The sequence below is a fragment of the Olea europaea genome, unplaced genomic scaffold, assembly GCF_002742605.1.
Source record: "Olea europaea var. sylvestris unplaced genomic scaffold, O_europaea_v1 scaffold1262, whole genome shotgun sequence".
NCBI classification, from domain to species: Eukaryota; Viridiplantae; Streptophyta; class Magnoliopsida; order Lamiales; family Oleaceae; genus Olea; species Olea europaea.
In genome coordinates, this window is record NW_019230068.1 from 49,804 (window position 1) to 67,397 (window position 17,594).

The 17,594-nt window shown below is 34.7% G+C and overlaps 1 protein-coding gene across 1 annotated transcript; it reads right to left on the bottom strand.

The window, feature by feature from the left end:
• Window positions 1-312: 312 nt before the first annotated feature.
• On the bottom strand, window positions 313-1,538 carry LOC111374593. The gene is made up of 3 exons (XM_022997291.1): window positions 1,300-1,538; window positions 958-1,183; window positions 313-825 (listed from the first exon to the last, which is right to left on the bottom strand). The coding sequence occupies exons 1-3, from the start codon at window positions 1,536-1,538 to the stop codon at window positions 313-315; spliced, it is 978 nt and encodes a 325-aa protein (XP_022853059.1).
• Between the last annotated feature and the right edge of the window lie 16,056 nt (window positions 1,539-17,594).

The following is a 17,594-nucleotide window of genomic DNA, read 5'->3' on the forward strand; positions in this document are numbered from 1 at the left end:
CTCAAAACCCCTCTTCAACAGTCTGGTCAATACCTCTTGCATGATAATAAACAAATAAGGGGATAAAGGATCTCCTTGACGAAGACCACGTGTTGATTTAAAAAAACATTGCATGGTTCCATTCATCATCACTGAGAATCATGGTGTGGATATACACTGTTCAATTAACTTACAAAACCTCGTCGGGAACCCAAAGGATGATAAAACATGAAGTAAGAAATGCCACTTCGCCCTATCATATGCTTTAGCCATATCTACTTTAATCATCAAATTTCCACCACGAACCTTTTTATTCAGAGAGTTCACTAATTATTAAGTGAGTGTAATGTTCTCGAAAATACTTCGACTTGGGATGAAGGCTCCTTTCTCTTGAGAAATAATCTTAGAAAGTATAACACTCATTCTTTGCACCAAAATCTTCGAAAATATTTTGTACACAACAGAGCAAAGACTGATTGGTCGAAACTTATCAAAACTGCTAGGATTCTCCACCTTTGGGATCAACACTATATAGGATGATGTATAAAATCGAGGAAGCACCCTTCTTTCAAAAAGCTCCTTGGTTGCCTCCACTAGATCCCCTTTAATAATATCCCAGCACTTGATAAAGAAAGCTAATCCATATCCATCAGGCCCAGGTGCGCTATCCATAGGTATCGAATGAGTTGTAGTTCGAACCTCCTCTTCAACCGGCAAAGCACATAGCATCTGTCCTTCCTCTTCAAAAAATGTAGACTCAATGATATGAGATAAATCTGGCACAATTTTGCTTTCCTCGCTCGTAAGAACAATCTGAAGATATTTCACAGCTTCTGCATGTATTTGCTACGGAGTCGACCGAATAGTGCCGTCTGTAAGCTTCATCTGATTTAACTTTGATTTTCTTCGTCTTTGCGAGACTACAGCATTATAAAATTTTGAATTGTTATCACCATCAAACTACCATTTCTTTTTTGCCAGTTGGGATAATCTAATTTCCTCTCTTCTTTGCCATTCCTCCAATTCAATTTTAGAACTCAAGTATTCTTGTTCTGCCTCTTTAGAAAATGCATCTTGTAACCTGCTATCGAGAGCCTCCACACGTTCTTCTAATTCCAAAATAACATTATAGACCCTCCCAAAAATTTCTTTATTCCACACTTTCAAAGCTTTTTTAGTAACCTCAGTTAAGCCGCTAATTTTTCTAAGCCACCCAACATCAAACCACTATCTCCCAATCTCTATACTGCCTCCACAAGTGGCAAAAAACCCTCATGCTCACACCACATTCGTTGGAATCGAAATGGAGTCAGGCCATACAAAGCATACTTCTTTTGTAATTTAATAGTCATAGGGCGGTGATCAAAAGATGTTCCTGACATGTACTTTATACTTGCTTCCAGGAAGTCACGTAACACCTCCTCATTTACCAGTGTTCTGTCCAGCCACGCCCAACTTCTAGTCAAACCCTCATGTCCATTGCACCAAGACAATTTTCTACCTAGAACTGGTAGTTCCAAGAGACCACACTTGTCAATGCACTCGTTAAAATCTTCCATAGCCTGAAGAGGTCTAGGGTGGCCACCCACTCACTCAAAGTCATTTCTAATGATATTGAAATCGCCAAAGACCAACCAAGGAAGGCCACTCACCCTAACATTCTCCAACTCCTGCCAAAGTTTCCTCCTTTCCAAAGCATTACATTTCGTATAAATGAACGACACTAACATCTTATATTCTCCCTTCATGAAAACTCCATGTAAAGCTTAATCCGAGAAATGAACCTAGTCAAACTTGTAATCTTCACTCCAAAAACCCATAATTTACCTCCTGTTTTCTCATTTGATATAAAGTTTGGCAACTTTATTTTACAAGCCAAAAGCTTCATTTTTTCTTCCCCATGAAAAGGTTCGGCAATCCCTAGTATTTCCACATTGAGTTTTCTCACTAACTTTCCTATCCTTCCTTTTGACATGCCCACCCCTCGCACGCTCCATATTAATAGCTGATCAATCATAAGTCAAGTTTTGTAGGGCTTGCTCGCGCCCTCTGTGATGCTCTAGTAACCTGGGGAATAGTCTTCTGTCCTTCAGTATATTGTTTATGGACCTCTGAATCAGATCAATAGTCTGGGTTTTTCTCCCCTTCATATCCCCTTATTTCCTTTTCACAATCAGACTCATGATGGATAGGACACTGCTGTTGTTCTTCTCCACCATCTTGCATAGTCACATCATCACCATCAATAGGATACCCTTCATTCCCTACTGGTATCCAATCATTTACGACCTCCAAATCTTCATCAACCACTTTGAAAAAGTCCTTCACAATGTCAATGTTGGACGGAGTTTCCTTCCCTGCACCTATATCAACATGTGTTGAATCATCTTTCATAGTCAAATCCTCACTTAATTCAGCCTCCTATAGTACAACCTCCCTCTCTCCAATGTGAGCTTTCTCTACCCCAATTGAACCACTATCTCTCGTATTCACCAAGGGGTCAGCCTCCTTAAACCTCACCATAGCATCACACAAACTCTCACTCTCCTTGACAAATTTACCTGCCCCCACTGACGATTCCCCCTTCTCAATTCAAGTAATCTCCAGTTGCCCAATTATTTCATCCACCTTATCTTTATTTTTTGCTATATCCTGCCCCTCTTTCTTGCGCAATTCCTGTCTCTCCATCACTTTTTGAGGGAGCACATGGCCCTGTCCAACCTAACACACAAATTCAGGATGACCTTGCCAACCACATTTGATACAATAGAAACCTGGCTTCTCATACCGAACCTCTTGCCAAAATGTCTTCGATGAAGTAACAATAGGAAAACTCCTGACTGGTTCTACAAGCAAATCCACTTCAATAGACATTCTAGCCCCTGTGGCCCGAGACTGATTCAATGTTGCATGATCAGTCCCCAAGTATCTTCCAAATCGAGTCGCCAATAAGCTTAAGCAATCTGGTCTATACATATGCATCGGCAAACTTGGCAGAAAGATCCACTGTGCAGCAATAGAAGATTCTCTATTGAGATCAAACTCCGCCGACCATTTGACGAGACGAAATGTCGCCATAGCCAAGGATCGACCCTCTCTTGTCCACACATGCAAGTAATCTATCTCGTTCTTCAATTATATCAGCACATGTGAGGCATCCATGTAGCTAATTACTGGAATCACTTGAAGACCCCAAGCTTTGTTAACTGTCAATCGAACTTCATCAATGTTTGGCCTCACCGTGACGACCACTTAGCCTTTGTTTAGCTTTCCTTTTTAGTTGTTAAAATTATTATAAGTTGGTAGAAATGAATGGTGAAAAGGTGATTACTAGTTGTAGTTCTATAAAATGTATGGTCAAAATTAATATTTCAATTTGAGGGAAAAAAAAAATCTTCTAGGCATGTTTTACCCGAAAATCTTAACTATCAAAGTGAAATCCCCTAAAGTTCAGTTACCTAGTAAACTATATTGAGTTTTAAAATCAAATACTATCCACATTGAATACCTTTGATATCCATACCATGATTGCCTATAAATATCTCTCTGCCATTACTCCCTCACACTATCTACAAGATCTCTGTGTAACTGTGCCACTCTTTCGCTTCATCACGCAATGTCTTATATCCTTCGTCGGGAAAATTTCTTGTTTCATTCTTTAAGTTTCATAACGTTTGATGCCCTTCTTCTTGTAACCCTGACCTTTGCACTCCGGTTCAATTTTATTGCTTCGTGATTGAGTTTCTGCTTCATTCTTGAAGCGTTTTGTATCTGCTCACCTTATTTAATTACATGAAAGTCAACTGAAAATCATATATTAGTCTGTTTTGTCTGTGCTTGATAAATTTCAATGTTTTGCATTATGTTTGCATTGTAACAAGATAATATTTTCTCTTTCTAGGTTGCTTCACTCGAGAAACCTTATAAAATTTTTGAAAGATGCTGATTAGGGCAGAATCTTTCCCGGCTCATGACAATTGCATATTATTATAAGTTACTTTGTTTTGAATTCGGCTCATTCAGAAATTTGCATAAAAATGTACCAAGCTCTATCTCCTACATTATCAGTTATGTAAATGAAAATATTTTCCTTCAGACTAGTTTGGTTTACTAGTTTGATTTTGCTCATCATACTTACGCAACTTACTTGTGTCATTGGTCCAAATTCAATTATTTGACTACTAGAAACCTTTAGTTCGATAACCTTTCCCTCATTAGATTCCAGAGTTGTTACAACTTCAAAACTAATATTTATTTTTAATGACTTTTGGTTCAGATCACCATAACGAAAAATAGATAATCAGACTCAACTGCTCCAAGACTCAATTGCAGCATTTCCAAACGATTTATGCATTTACAAAAATGATAGTTTCAAAATGTATGAATGCCTTAATTAATTTTAGCTTTAAAATACTCAAAACCTCTTGCAAGCCTGCCAAAGTGCCTCAAATGGAAGCATGAAGGAATTGGCTATTTTATTATTCTATTTGAGAAGTATTTTCTAAAGTATATTGCTGATATTATATATACAGAATGATATTGCAAATTCCTTTTTACGTGCTGATTTCATTGAGGACCAAAGCTCTATTGGTTGATAAGACTTTTCTCCACAATGCTGTTGCAAAAGGAGATGGTAAACAATGTAGAAAATTAGTATTACTTTTTTATATATTTCTGATAAAATATAGTTAACTATATATTTTTTTGTCTTTGTATATGCAGTTTGTTTAGATGGGACCCCACCAGTTTACCCTTCTGATAGAGGATCTGGGGCGGAAATTAAAAGTTGGTTGGTTCATATTGAGGTTAGTCCTCTTGCCATAAGCCATTGAGTGCTTTTTTTTTTTTTTTTTTTTTAACTGAACTGTATTTATATCATATTAATCTATAAATTATTTGTGTTACCTAATTTTTGTTGAGGAGAATGTAAAATGTTTATCTTCAATGTTCAGGGGTGGAGGATGGTGCAATAATATCACAACTTACCTAGCCCATAAGAACCTAAAACAAGGTTCCTCCAAGGACATGGCTAAATAGATTAATTTTTCGGGGATTTTGAGCAATGAGTCATGGTTTAACCCAGGTATACTTTTATCTTTTGATTCACTTGGATTTTATTTATATTCGGACTTTTAATCTTCTTTAGTGTAGTCATTTATTATTATTATCTCATGAAAATATCCAGATTTCCATAATTGGAATAGAATCAAGATTAGATATTTTGATTGATGTGATCTAAGAGCCGAGTCCAACAAAGAGGAGCCCAGGACGAGACCCGTTAATTATCGAAGGAGGACCGATGACGCGTTTGAGGTCAAAGTGGGTCAATCAGGCAATGGGGTTAATTGTGCAATCAACAATTGGTGAAACACCAATCTTGACGAGAAATGAGGCAAGTTTCAATTTGGGACCGAAGGTTGAAACCAATTGAAGCAACTTGATTCAAGCGGCTAAAGTTGGGGTAGAACCGCCCCTATTATAGAGATGGTGTGATTTGATTCTTTTATTTTTTTTTTCTCTCAGTCTTACGCATGGAATTGGCTAAGCATCTTATTCGAACAAATATAGAACTAGAATGGGTGGTTTTGTGTTCAATTTCCCCTCTACTTTTGTTCCTTTAGTTGGCCTAGTATTTTCGGCAAGTACATGTTTCTATGTTCTATAGACTTGTATGTAACTATGGGCAGTAAGGGTCTAAGAAGGGCAGTCTCATTCTTAAAACCAGTGTTCAAGAAACTTATTTTCTTCCAAGAAATAGGTTCAGAATTAAGATAAAGAATGACAAACTTCCTTCTTGCATGCGTGCCCCCCCCCTCGGAAGCGCACACTATAGAGGTAGGTCGCATAGAGTTGGACACCGGTCGCATGGTGGTATACCGTAATTCGCACCTATTGTTGAATGCCATAAGATTACTCTTGATAAGTTCGATTTTTGTTCCAAGGATTTGAAAGCAAGGAAATTGCCTCTCTTTTATTTCACAACAATGTTAAAAGTTGTACAACGAAAGAATGAAGAACATATTTATACTAAACCCTAAAATCTAGTTAAAAATTGAATAAAGTCCTAAAAGATTGCAAAGATGCCAAAAAAATAGAGTCTTGATACAATTAGGAAACTTTCGCGAAAATGAAAATTTTTGGAGTCACTTTGAACCATGCGACTGCATGGTACATCTCATTGCAGTCGCACAAGCCAACCTTGTTGCATCCCTTTGGCCTCGGTATACCACTATGCGAACGCGCCCTTTACTACATGATTTGTAAATATCGAGAAAAAAAATAAGAGAAAGAAAAATGCATTTTGAGAAAAATGGGAATCAAACGGGGCTTTAATCAAACGACTATCAAATGTAGCAGAAGAAGACAATATGTGGGCCACTTTGTTTCTATCACTATTTATATATAAGAATTTTAACAATATTTTTAATAAATTATATAGACGCACGATTAGAATATACGATAGGGTTGCAACAGGAAAATTGCAGGATGTGAGTTATACAAAATTTATAGAATGCTAGTTTGTCTGTTTTCAACATATTTTGAAAATTTTGAATCTTTAAAGGAAATTGAAGAACATGTCCAAAAACTCAATTTTAATAACATTTTTACTTTTTGATGAATATTGAATTTATGGGAACCTTACAGTAACTTTTGAGAAAAATAAATCAAATTATTTGGTTAGAAATTGTACTTCACCGTAGATTTACTCCTATATAGTCTAGGAGACAAGCTCGATTACTTTTGAACTGCTCATCACCATTTTCAAGAATTTATCATGTTTGTCATTTCAAACTCGTAGATTGTGTTGTAAACTAATTGAAGAGCAAAGATTTGATCATGCAGCATTGGGGTCTAGATTTTGCACCCTTGATATTCTTCAAACCTTAAATAATACGATTGTACATTAAAGTGGACGTATTAGGCTCTTGGAATTAACATCCATGCCATATGTTTCATCAAAATCACCACTTTCAAGAACTTATCATTTTGTCCTTTCAACTCGTAATTTTTTATTGTGAAATAATTAAAGCGTTTATAATTGGCCAATCACACCTGAGTCTAGATTTTGCACCCAGATTGTACATTAAATTTGACATTATAGGGTCTTGGAATGTAGCACCTACACGCCATTAACATTTTCCGAACTCATATATAAATGCTGTGGAATAAAGCAGACATCGTGATGATCTTTCATTTACAGGTAGCTTTCAATTCTACTTTTTGTTGAGTTTTAATTTGTCATGTGTGCCTACATATGTAATTCAGTGTGGATTAAAGATTATTTTAAGGTTAAGATCATTTAAAGCGATCTCATAAAGTTATTTGGTTTTGGGCATTTAATATGATATGGGCCTAAATAAGTGTAGAGACCAGATTCTTTCAAGTTGTATTTGATGAGCCGAAATGCATAAGGAAAGATATTTATAGATTTATGGTCCCTAATTCGTACTTGATTTTTCATTCTTTTTGGTATCTCATGAACACAAAAATAATAAGAGAAAGTGTATTGAGGAAGTAGATCTAGAACCCACAAATCTTCAAATCAAGAACAAGCAATCAAGTTCAAGAAGCCGTAATCAAGAACACGCAATTCAATATCCAATAATCAAATTCATTCCCAATTGATAAAGGTATGTTCCGCACTTTTAATTTTCTTGGTGATTAGAAATAGGGGATCTTGACAATAAAATTAAGTGTTTTCGAGTTCTTGAGATTCAAAAGTTTTAAATTCTAACACTTTTTATATGATTTCTCATTATAATCACAAAATATCACTAACTGCAATTCTTAAAATAAAACGTTAAAACATGAAAATGTGTAAGGCAACTGATTGATCTCAGCGTTTTGATCAAGTTGTGATTGCTTATACTTTCATTACTCTCCGTGAGGTAGCATTGGACTCTAACAATTTACAATAAATAATAAATAATCCTTTCTCCCACAAAGGTAGACTTGATTAAATTTTTACTTAAATAATGAAAATGTAATTAATATATTTGAAAATGTAATTATTTCTTATATTTTTTCAAATATACCTATTACATTAAATAATAGTTTAAATAGGAGTAGTACATATTTGTTGATAACAAAGTACATTAAATACGGACGTATTAAAAAACTAAAAAAAATCAATTGTAATTCTCTACAAGGAAAGTGGCCTATAATTTTGGAACAAACGAAAAAAAATGAAAGTAGTATCTTTATGAATAATGATATTCATAGTAAAGACTACCAGTAGTTGTCTTACATGGAGTACACATGACAGTTTGTTATTTGATGTATAAATGTAATAATTCTTTAATTGCCTCATATATTAAATAACAAACTGTCATGTGTAAGCTTATATATGGCGATTACGGGTAGTCTTCATTATGAATATCATTACTCTATCTTTATGAGACAGAGGGAATAAAAATTATAAACACATGACACGTTATTGTCAAAATTTTCACTCTATTATTACTCAATGATCCTTGAAAATATGCATATATTAACTTCTTTAAAGTTTCAAGAAATTTGCTTCTTAGCTTCAATAATAAAACTAGAATGGGGTACATATCAAGCCTGCTCTATAAAAGGTAAACAGAAGAATGAAAGGCAATAAAAATAAAATTTCTTGATCGCATGAATTTAACGCTTCACAAAATTTAAGAGAACATTTATGGTATTGTCAAGCTGCCTGAATATTTGGTATCGTCACTTCTTTTTTGTTTTCCTTTTTCTTTAATTTAGTGAGTGTTTTGTGTCTAATAAACAAGAAGACGTATTTCTTGATTATTTTTATTCGGCTGGCACAAGATTATTTTTGTACATGGCATCCTTTTTCAAAGACCAATATGAAGAATTACTTAATTGTTTGTGAGTTGGACTAGTGTCTAAAAAGTATAACTTGAGTTTGATCAACTTAAGTTAGTTCATAATGTAACAATCGGGTTTTTAGTAAATTTTGATAAAAATTGGTAAAATGTGTGGTTGAAAAATTGCAAATCTCAGAAAATATTTCAATATTATTATACAAAACGTCCCTATCTTTTATTTTTTTGGCATTTTCACCCCTACTTTTACCTTCCATTACGGAAATCATCATTTTCATCCAATATTTCAATAAAAAAATGTAAAATGACAAACATACCCTCCTATTTTAAAAAAAATTGAAAAATTAAAGAATAAATTGCAATCATCCTCTCAAACTTTTTAATAATATGCAAATGAGTCCAAATAAATTATTAAAATGATAATTAGTTCAAAAAGTCCATACGTTTCAATATTATTGTGTAAAACGTTCATACCTTTCATTTTTTTTTATATTTTCACCTTTATTTTCACTTTTCATTGCAAGAATCATTATTTTCATCCATTTTCTCACTTGAAAACTATAAAATGACAAATATTCCCTCCTCTTTACACAAAACAAAAATATTGAAAAGAAAAATTAAAAAATTGCAATTATACTCTCAAATTTTCAAAAAATACAAATAAATAACTAAAAAAAAGAAGTGATTTTTGTTTCTTAAAATTTTAATTATTTATTTAAAATTTATTTGTACTTTTTTGAAAAATTTATGAGTATAGATGCCATTTGTTCTTTATTTTTGTTTTATTTAAATAGGAGAGTATATTCGTAATTTTACAGCTTCTAATTGAGAAAATGGATGAAAAGATAGTTTCACGATGAAATGAGAAAATAATGGCAAAAATGTTTTACACAATAATATAGCAAGATATGAATGTTTTGTGTTAATTAACGTTTTAGTAATTTATTTTAACTCATTTTCCACTTTTTTTTTTTGGGAGTGTAGTTGCAATTTTTTCTTTAATTTATGTTTTCCTTTTTTTTTATTTAAATATGAGGGCATATTTGTTATTTTACATTTTTCATTGAGAAATTGGATGAAAATAATTCTTTTCACAATGAGATATGAAAATAAGGGTGAAAAGGCCAATAAATGAAAGGTGTGGATGTTTTGCATAATAACATTGAAAGATAAGAACGTTTCGTGCTAATTATCCTTAAAATTAATTGTTAATTTTTACTTAGATTGTTAATCAAAATATTTAGCTGAAACCAACTATGAGCTAACATAAATAAAAACAAATCATCTGGCTATACTATGAGTACTCAACAATTGATTCGACTTTTACCGTAAATTTGTAAGAAAGGGTATGGATACATTTTATATTTAATTCCCTTTCCATTTTAGTTTACACTTTTGCATGCAATTCTTCTTGACGATTTTGTTTTTTATATTCTATGTGGATTTCAAAAACTTTAAGTGATCAAACCTTATATCGTGTATAGTGTATCATACTCTTTCTATCATGCGTGTTTTTCCATTTTGTACTCTTTTTTTTTTTTTTGACATAATTATAATCATTTGTTAGCGCTCATGAAATAATAATATGTATAATTTGTGAAAATTTTATTTACGTAGTGTACATATATTCTATAAGCTTTTCTAATTGATAGTTCTAACTCTAAATATATGAGTGTCATGATTGGTATGCCATATGAGTGAAATTAACAAATTTTGGCCCCCAGGGCACATCTCCAAGTGGTAAAAGGGGAGGGTGGAGAAATCCAGCTTTGCTTGAGGCTGCTGCACCAAGGGTTCGAATCCTAAAATATGGATTTGGCTCTTGGGTAAGTGCAAGTGTACAAGCAGCCTTCCACCCTGTACCTTTGGAGGCATAACCTGCGATTTACCTCCCTCACGATACTCCAGGGCAGGGGTGGTGGGGGACCCTTAAGGTTAGGGTTTAACCTTTTTGAAACTAACAAATTTTGTTCTAACATTGATTAAATCATTTCTTTTGACCCATAATCAATAAGTTTCGATAAACAATAAAGAATTACCTTTGCGATCATTAGAATACCTTTTTTTATGAATATTTAATGTAATTGTCTGGTTTTAATTAATATAGAGATATAATAGGTTAAACCAATCAATTATGGTTAAATTCGTTTGAGAAGGGTAATTAACTAAAAATGAAAAATCAGATCTAACATCGTAAATGAGTAATTTATTAATAAACTTTTAGCGAAATTAATTGGGTGACAATTAATCGAAACCATGAATCTCAACCACGTTTTTCCACCGAAATTTTCAAGTTTTTTATATTTTCTTATGTTGTAGATTTTTAATTATTTTCCAAAACCAAATCTTTATTGTGTGTTCCTTTTTATTGTTAAAATTAAATTAATTAAAGTTGTGTAATCAAAAGTAAACATTCCTTAAAGGACTGACAATCTAGACTAAAAAAATCCACTTTATTACTTTAACGCGATCCTTGCGTTTGCGGTTTGAACTTTCATAGCAATCAAGTTTTTGGCGCCACGGCAAAAGAGTGTCTTTACTTTGATTACCATTTTAATTAATTTTAGTTTTAACAATTTCTTTTTATTTTTTTTTGTAGTTTTTATTTTTACATATTTTGGCTAACTCTCATATTGTTAATTAATCTTCTTTTTGTATTTTCTCCCTGTACTTTTTCAGATATTTGCATTATTCCGATCTTGGAAAAGTAAAAAAGATTTTGCAATGTCTAATCTCTACATTAACTATGGATATATACATAGAGGTCCAAGATCTAAATTTTGTCAAGTGATGCATTGTATAGGGCAATGCTTGTATTCGTGCACCGATGTCTCAATATTGGAACTTCTTTGATTTAGACAATATTTGAAATGTCGAAAACAAGCACTAGACAATTTTGATGAAAGTTACATGCTTGCGGGAGATTATGTACCTTACGATTGGGACAGGGACAACAAATTTCCAGGAGATGGGTCTTCAACTTTAAATGAAAGGGTACTTGTAAAGTATTTTAATGAATCTGCAAGTTGAATGAAGAGAACATACATGTGGGAGATTGCAAATATTGGGATGGATTTCAAAAGTGGGGGTACAAATCCACTCTGCGGAATTAATAGGAAAGACTTCCATTGTCCGTGGAGTTTGATTATAGACTAATCATTTAATACAATGAGAATTCAACCCTTGAAGAAGAACCTAAAATGAGTGAAAAATTAATCACAATGGAGCTATATGAGGATGTGGTAATCAATAATGAGAAAATCAACTTACATTCTTCCAACTTAATTGATTGCCAAGATATTGATTTTGTGATTGAGCCCGATAAGGAAGTAGAAATCTTCATAATTGAATTTGAATTGGATGGAATACACAAGTCCTATTATATGGGAAGGTGCAATGTTGAGTATTGGAGATCCATTGAAGAGTGAAACAAAACCAAACGAAGGAAAATGGGCAAGGTATCCAAAGCCTTCTTTAGGTGCCCGTGATTCAATTGTCAAAGCAGAGCTAAAGACTAAAAAAGCGTTTGTTGGGAGGCATATTCTTCAAAAGTTTGGAGGTAAATTGGTGTACAAGAAGGTCACTTGCCCAAATTCATTGAAAGCATCTCAGGTCCAATTCAAGCATTGGTACATCTTCACAAATTTTTAACCGGGGAAGTCTCATTAACACTACACCAAAAAAAGGCTTTTGCAGCGGCCAAAAAATGTTGCAAAAGACTTTTTGCAGCGTTTTAACGTGTATTGCAGAGGTCGATGTTGCCGTTGAAGGAAGACTTTTTGCAACGTTTGTTAAACATTGCAAAAGACAGAACGTGTGTTGTGGAGGTCGATGTTGCCGTTGAAGGAAGACTTTTTGCAATGTTTATTCAACGTTGCAAAAGCCTGTCTTTTGCAACGTTTAAGAAACGTTGCAAAAGAGAACTCTCTTTTGCAACGTTTGTTCAACGCTGCAAAAGATAGGGTTTTGCAACGTTGAACAAACATTTCCGTAGGTAAATTTGTAGAACTCTCTTTTGCAACATTTGTTCAACGTTGCAAAAGAAAGGGTTTTGCAACGTTGAACAAATGTTTCCGTAGGTAATTTTACAAATTATTTTTTTATTATTTTTTTTTTTTTTATGTAGAGTGATTCACAAATATCAACTACAAAACATAATAGAAAATAACTATATCAAATAACTCCAATAATCATTATTAATTGAACTCTAAAATGTAACAATATTTGTACAAAATCTAGATCCAAAATTCTAAAACACCTAAAAATCCAATACATTTTCCAAAAAAAGAACCCACGGACTAAGTAGTGAGTGAAATCACCCTATCGGCCTCCTTAATTTTCTTCTCAACAATCTTCAACATGAGCTTTGCCTTCAATATCGGTCCTGGCATCTTAAAATACATCATATCTGAGAACATTACAATGGAAAGATGGATCGCAGCATTGTCAACAGTGAAACTCATAGTGTGAGGAAAAGGAAGCCACCAATACAAATTCAAATTGATAGCTTTAGTCGGTAGGAATTCAGGCCAGATAGACATGAGCTTATCTAAAATAATAGCTCTCCAAATTCAATGGCACATGGAACTCCAAGCAATTTCCAGACGGAGAGCTATCCAGTTGCATCACCAGTGAAAAAGAGAACACAAATGCCAACTTGAATCACTTGGACATAATGCATGCCAGAGAAGCACGCAATACAATGCACATAATGCATGCCAGAGAAGTCGTCTATGAACAGTTTTTAACTTACACATTCTTCCTTTGGCTCATAGACCACTTCCAAGTTCCCAATCTTAGTTGCAGCCCAAACCTGTGAGGATGATCTTATTAGAACTATCAGGAACCAAAGCAAAACCTAACTAGTGATCTATGGCAGTGAAGTGACAAACCTTTATTGTATTGTCCACAAAAGCAAATATCAAATATCTGTCCCTAATGCTTGTATACAGTGTAAAGTTTGGAGGCCCCAAACCTGGAAAAAGCACATGCATGAGCAAAATTTTTCAGAAATACAAAAGGAAAAAAGTAGTAGACACTTGTAAAAAAAGCTGTTCGTTAACAGCTGCAGAGCATCAGGACCTATGGCAGTGAAGTGACAAACCTTTATTGTATTGTCCACAAAAGCAAATATCAAATATCTGTCCCTAATGCTTGTATACAGTGTAAAGTTTGGAGGCCCCAAACCTGGAAAAAGCATATGCATGAGCAAAATTTTTCAGAAATACAAAAGGAAAAAAGTAGTAGACACTTGTAAAAAAAGCTGTTCGTTAACAGCTGCAGAGCATCAGGACCATATTTGTTCTCATCAAACAACACATGTTAATGCGTAGGGTAGCTAGTTTCGTTTTTGAGGTACACAAATGAATAAGAAATCTATAGCAAAGCTTGAATTCATACTCACAGCTAATTTCGTTTTTGAGGTACACAAATAAATAAGAAATCTATAGCAAAGCTTGAATTCATACTATGTGTATGAATTCAAAGCCTGCTGTGGAATACAAATTCAACCACTTGGAAAAATGTAAATCTCAATGTCACTCATCAGTAAATCATGGTATGTGCCTCTAACACACTTTTGCTCTACCAATACATGTCATAATACAATTTCAAAACGATCTAAGAAAAAGAAGCAGATTCCCACAAGTTCATTTATTCTCTCTCTGTCTCTTTTTGACTTCCAAATGCTGAAACACTAATACACTTTCATGATTCCTGTGCCTTAATCTCTTGTATAAATTCCTCATTTGTCAATGTTAAAGCCTTGGAAAAAATGGCAGCGAATGTTGTAAATCCAAGAATCTCATTCTCTTATGATCTAAGAGAAGCAGAATTCATGCCAGTAGAATTCCATAACCCTCAATCAGATTTTGATTTCATTGATTTTGATTTCTCAATTGACGATAATTTCTGCTTAGAACTTTCATCTGCTGATGAACTCTTTGCCAATGGTAAAATCCTCCCTGTGGAAGTCAATAAAATCGAACCCACAAAATAAACTATCAATCCAAGCCAATTGAACCAAATCCGTCTACAAAGACTCGTAAAATTGCTCAAAATGAAAAAGCATACACAGTTACAAAGAAGAAGACTCATAGAATTTTTATCAAACGCCTGTGATGTAGAAGAAAAGCCACCCACAAAACCATTTTGGCAGTTAAGAAGAAGCTACAGTTTAAATTCGGACAACGGATTGTTTCGATCTTAAAGTTTCTATCAAGAAGCAATTCTGTTGGGTTTTTGATACCCAATAAATCCCTGGCTATGATGTTAGCGTGGGTTAATATTATTTCATAGGTATAGGCCGATGAATGAAATAAATCCAACAATCAAGACCATGAGCTACACCCGGCCCAATTGTATTCCTTATGGATGGCTTGAATCTTGATCTGTTTACCCCTTTAATGGCCCAACTTAAAGCCTAACCCTAGAGTATATATTTGGCTATAGCCCTAGCCACTTTGATATGATGATTGTGTGATTTTGAGAGAAGAAACAAGAGAATCCCGGCTGCCCCCCTTTGTGTGAGAAAAAAGATGTCCAGAAGTGTCCAGAACGCTGCTATAACGTGTGCAATTGGTGGTTCTTTCATTGTATACCTTTGTGGTGTCTTCTCTTAGCCTTTGTGGCGATAAATCATCATCCTTTCTTGTCCTACGTGGGTAAGATTGGATAGCAACCAAGGTGAATCAATTGGTTGTGGTTTGGAGCCGTTTGGATTGGTTGTTGGTAGAGAAAGGTACGTTGGACTGAGCCTGAAAAGCCACCGTATGAAGATCTTTTAAAAGAGCTTCCGCAACAATTAGTATCAGAGCTTCAAGGTGAAGGTTTTGGCTCGTGAAATCTACCAGAAATTGTCCAGAAAATCGGTAGAAACGCAGCAGAAATCAGATCGAAGAAGCTGTCCAAAAACTGTTAAAATCAATCTTCATTTTTCTCATTTTCTGATCAATCCAGAAGGAGTTTGGAGAAACGGTGCGTGACGTGCAGGAGGAGGCAAACCGTGCAGGACAGCGCGTGTCAGTCGACAGCGGCGCGTGAGGACCACGCACAGAGGGAAGAAACGGCGCGTGCGGGAGCGTGAAGCATTTTCTGGCGATGGTTCCTTCAGGAAGTTTGTTCCTTATATTATTTCTGACATTTTTCGTGTTGAAAGTTTTCTGTTTCAGGGTACGCAGAAGAATCTGGACAGCATTGTTCTTCGGGCATTCGGGACTCGATCGTGATTTTTGGGTTGCTACAGTTTCCAGAGACTTTAGGATGAATAGTGGTGGTCCTAAAGTGATAAATTCGCAACTCTCATAATTTACGGATTCAGATAGGTCCGCTCTGGTATATTGGCTTAACTTAGTTTAAATTTTAGTATTAGCAGATCATCGTGTGGGGTGATCGTTAGGATTAGGAATTGTCATTGCTTGACAACCATTGCTTGTGCTAGAAAATTTGGGAATTATTTGCTCTGTTTTTTGAAGTGTTGAGTTTTGATTGTAAGTTGGTAATTGATTTTGTGCTTTACCTGTCGTATAGTCATTGTGTGAGACTTGTTGCGTGGAAATTCGAACTTTTGTTTACATACCTTCGTGTTGCATTGATTTTCCTGTTAGAACATCTGGACTTGACCCGTTCGAACATTCCCTTGATCTAAGATCGTGAATCTTACGAAACCCTAGGAATCTAGAACGGTGTATATTGCGGCCGTAGGATAACTTTGTGTGACCTATCTGTACTTTTGGTTGTTCTAATTTTTTAAAAATGTCTTCACGCTTTGAAGTTGGAATTTTTAATGGGCAAGGGGATTTTTCAATTTGGCAACAAAAGATGAAGGGTATTTTGGTCCAACAAAAAGTTTCAAAGGCCATAGATGGCAAATTTCCTACAAATTTAACAGAAGTACAAAAAGAAGAGTATGATGAACTTGCATACACTTCAATTATTTTACACCTGTCTGATACTGTTTTGAGAAAAGTAGGAAAACTGGATTCTACAAAACAACTTTGGGAAAAGTTGGAGGACTTATATTTGTTTAAGTCAACTCCGAATAAATTGTATTTGCTTGAAAGATTTTTCAGCTTTAAAATGGATCCTTCAAAGGATCTTGATGATAATCTGGATGTCTTTAACAAATTAGTTCAAGACATCGTTAACTGTGATGAAGAGGTATCTGAAACGTATAAGGCTATTATCCTGCTTAATTCCATGCCTGATTCATATAGGGAAGTTAAGAATGCAATTAAGTATGGTAGGGACACCTTAACACCCGAGATTGTCATAGACTCACTTAGGAGTAAGGAGATGGAGATTAAGGCTGAAAAAGAGGATAACGGAAGTGGCGAGTTACATATGATGAGGAGTAGAATGAAGTTTAAGCAGATGAATTTGGGTAAAACTCAAGACGGTAGTGATTCGAGTAGTAACTCGAGTGATGAGGGTAGTAAGAAAAAGGGCAATGGACGAGACAAGTCTAGTGGTAGAAGGTGTTACAGTTGTGGTAAGTCTGGACACTTTATTAGGGACTGTCCCAAGAAGAAAGATAAGCTGAAGGGAAAGATGAGAGGTGAGACGAATTTGGTTAAGGGGTCGAGTTATGACCCCAGTGAGGTTTAGAACCTAGTCACTGCATATGCATCTGTGTGTGATCCTTTCTGCATGTGTGTGATTGTCTAAATTTTGTTGCATGATTATCTGCCACATTTCAATGTGTTTGATATGTGCATTTGCATGAATTTGAGACATTAGGATTATAATTGCTTGCATGTATAGTGGGTTAGGATGCATTAGCAGTACGTTGTGTGTCTTTTG

Bases quoted from the DNA above. Each gene is read 5' to 3' on its own strand.
- LOC111374593 (XM_022997291.1), bottom strand. From the start codon at position 1,538: ATGGAAGATTTTAACGAGTGCATTGACAAGTGTGGTCTCTTGGAACTA. The intron at 1,184-1,299 runs GTATGGCCTGAC...TGGGTGGCTTAG, and splicing joins TTACAAAAGAAGTATGCTTT to AAAAATTAGCGGCTTAACTG. The intron at 826-957 runs GCAAAAAAGAAA...TCGACTCCGTAG, and splicing joins AAATTAGATTATCCCAACTG to CAAATACATGCAGAAGCTGT.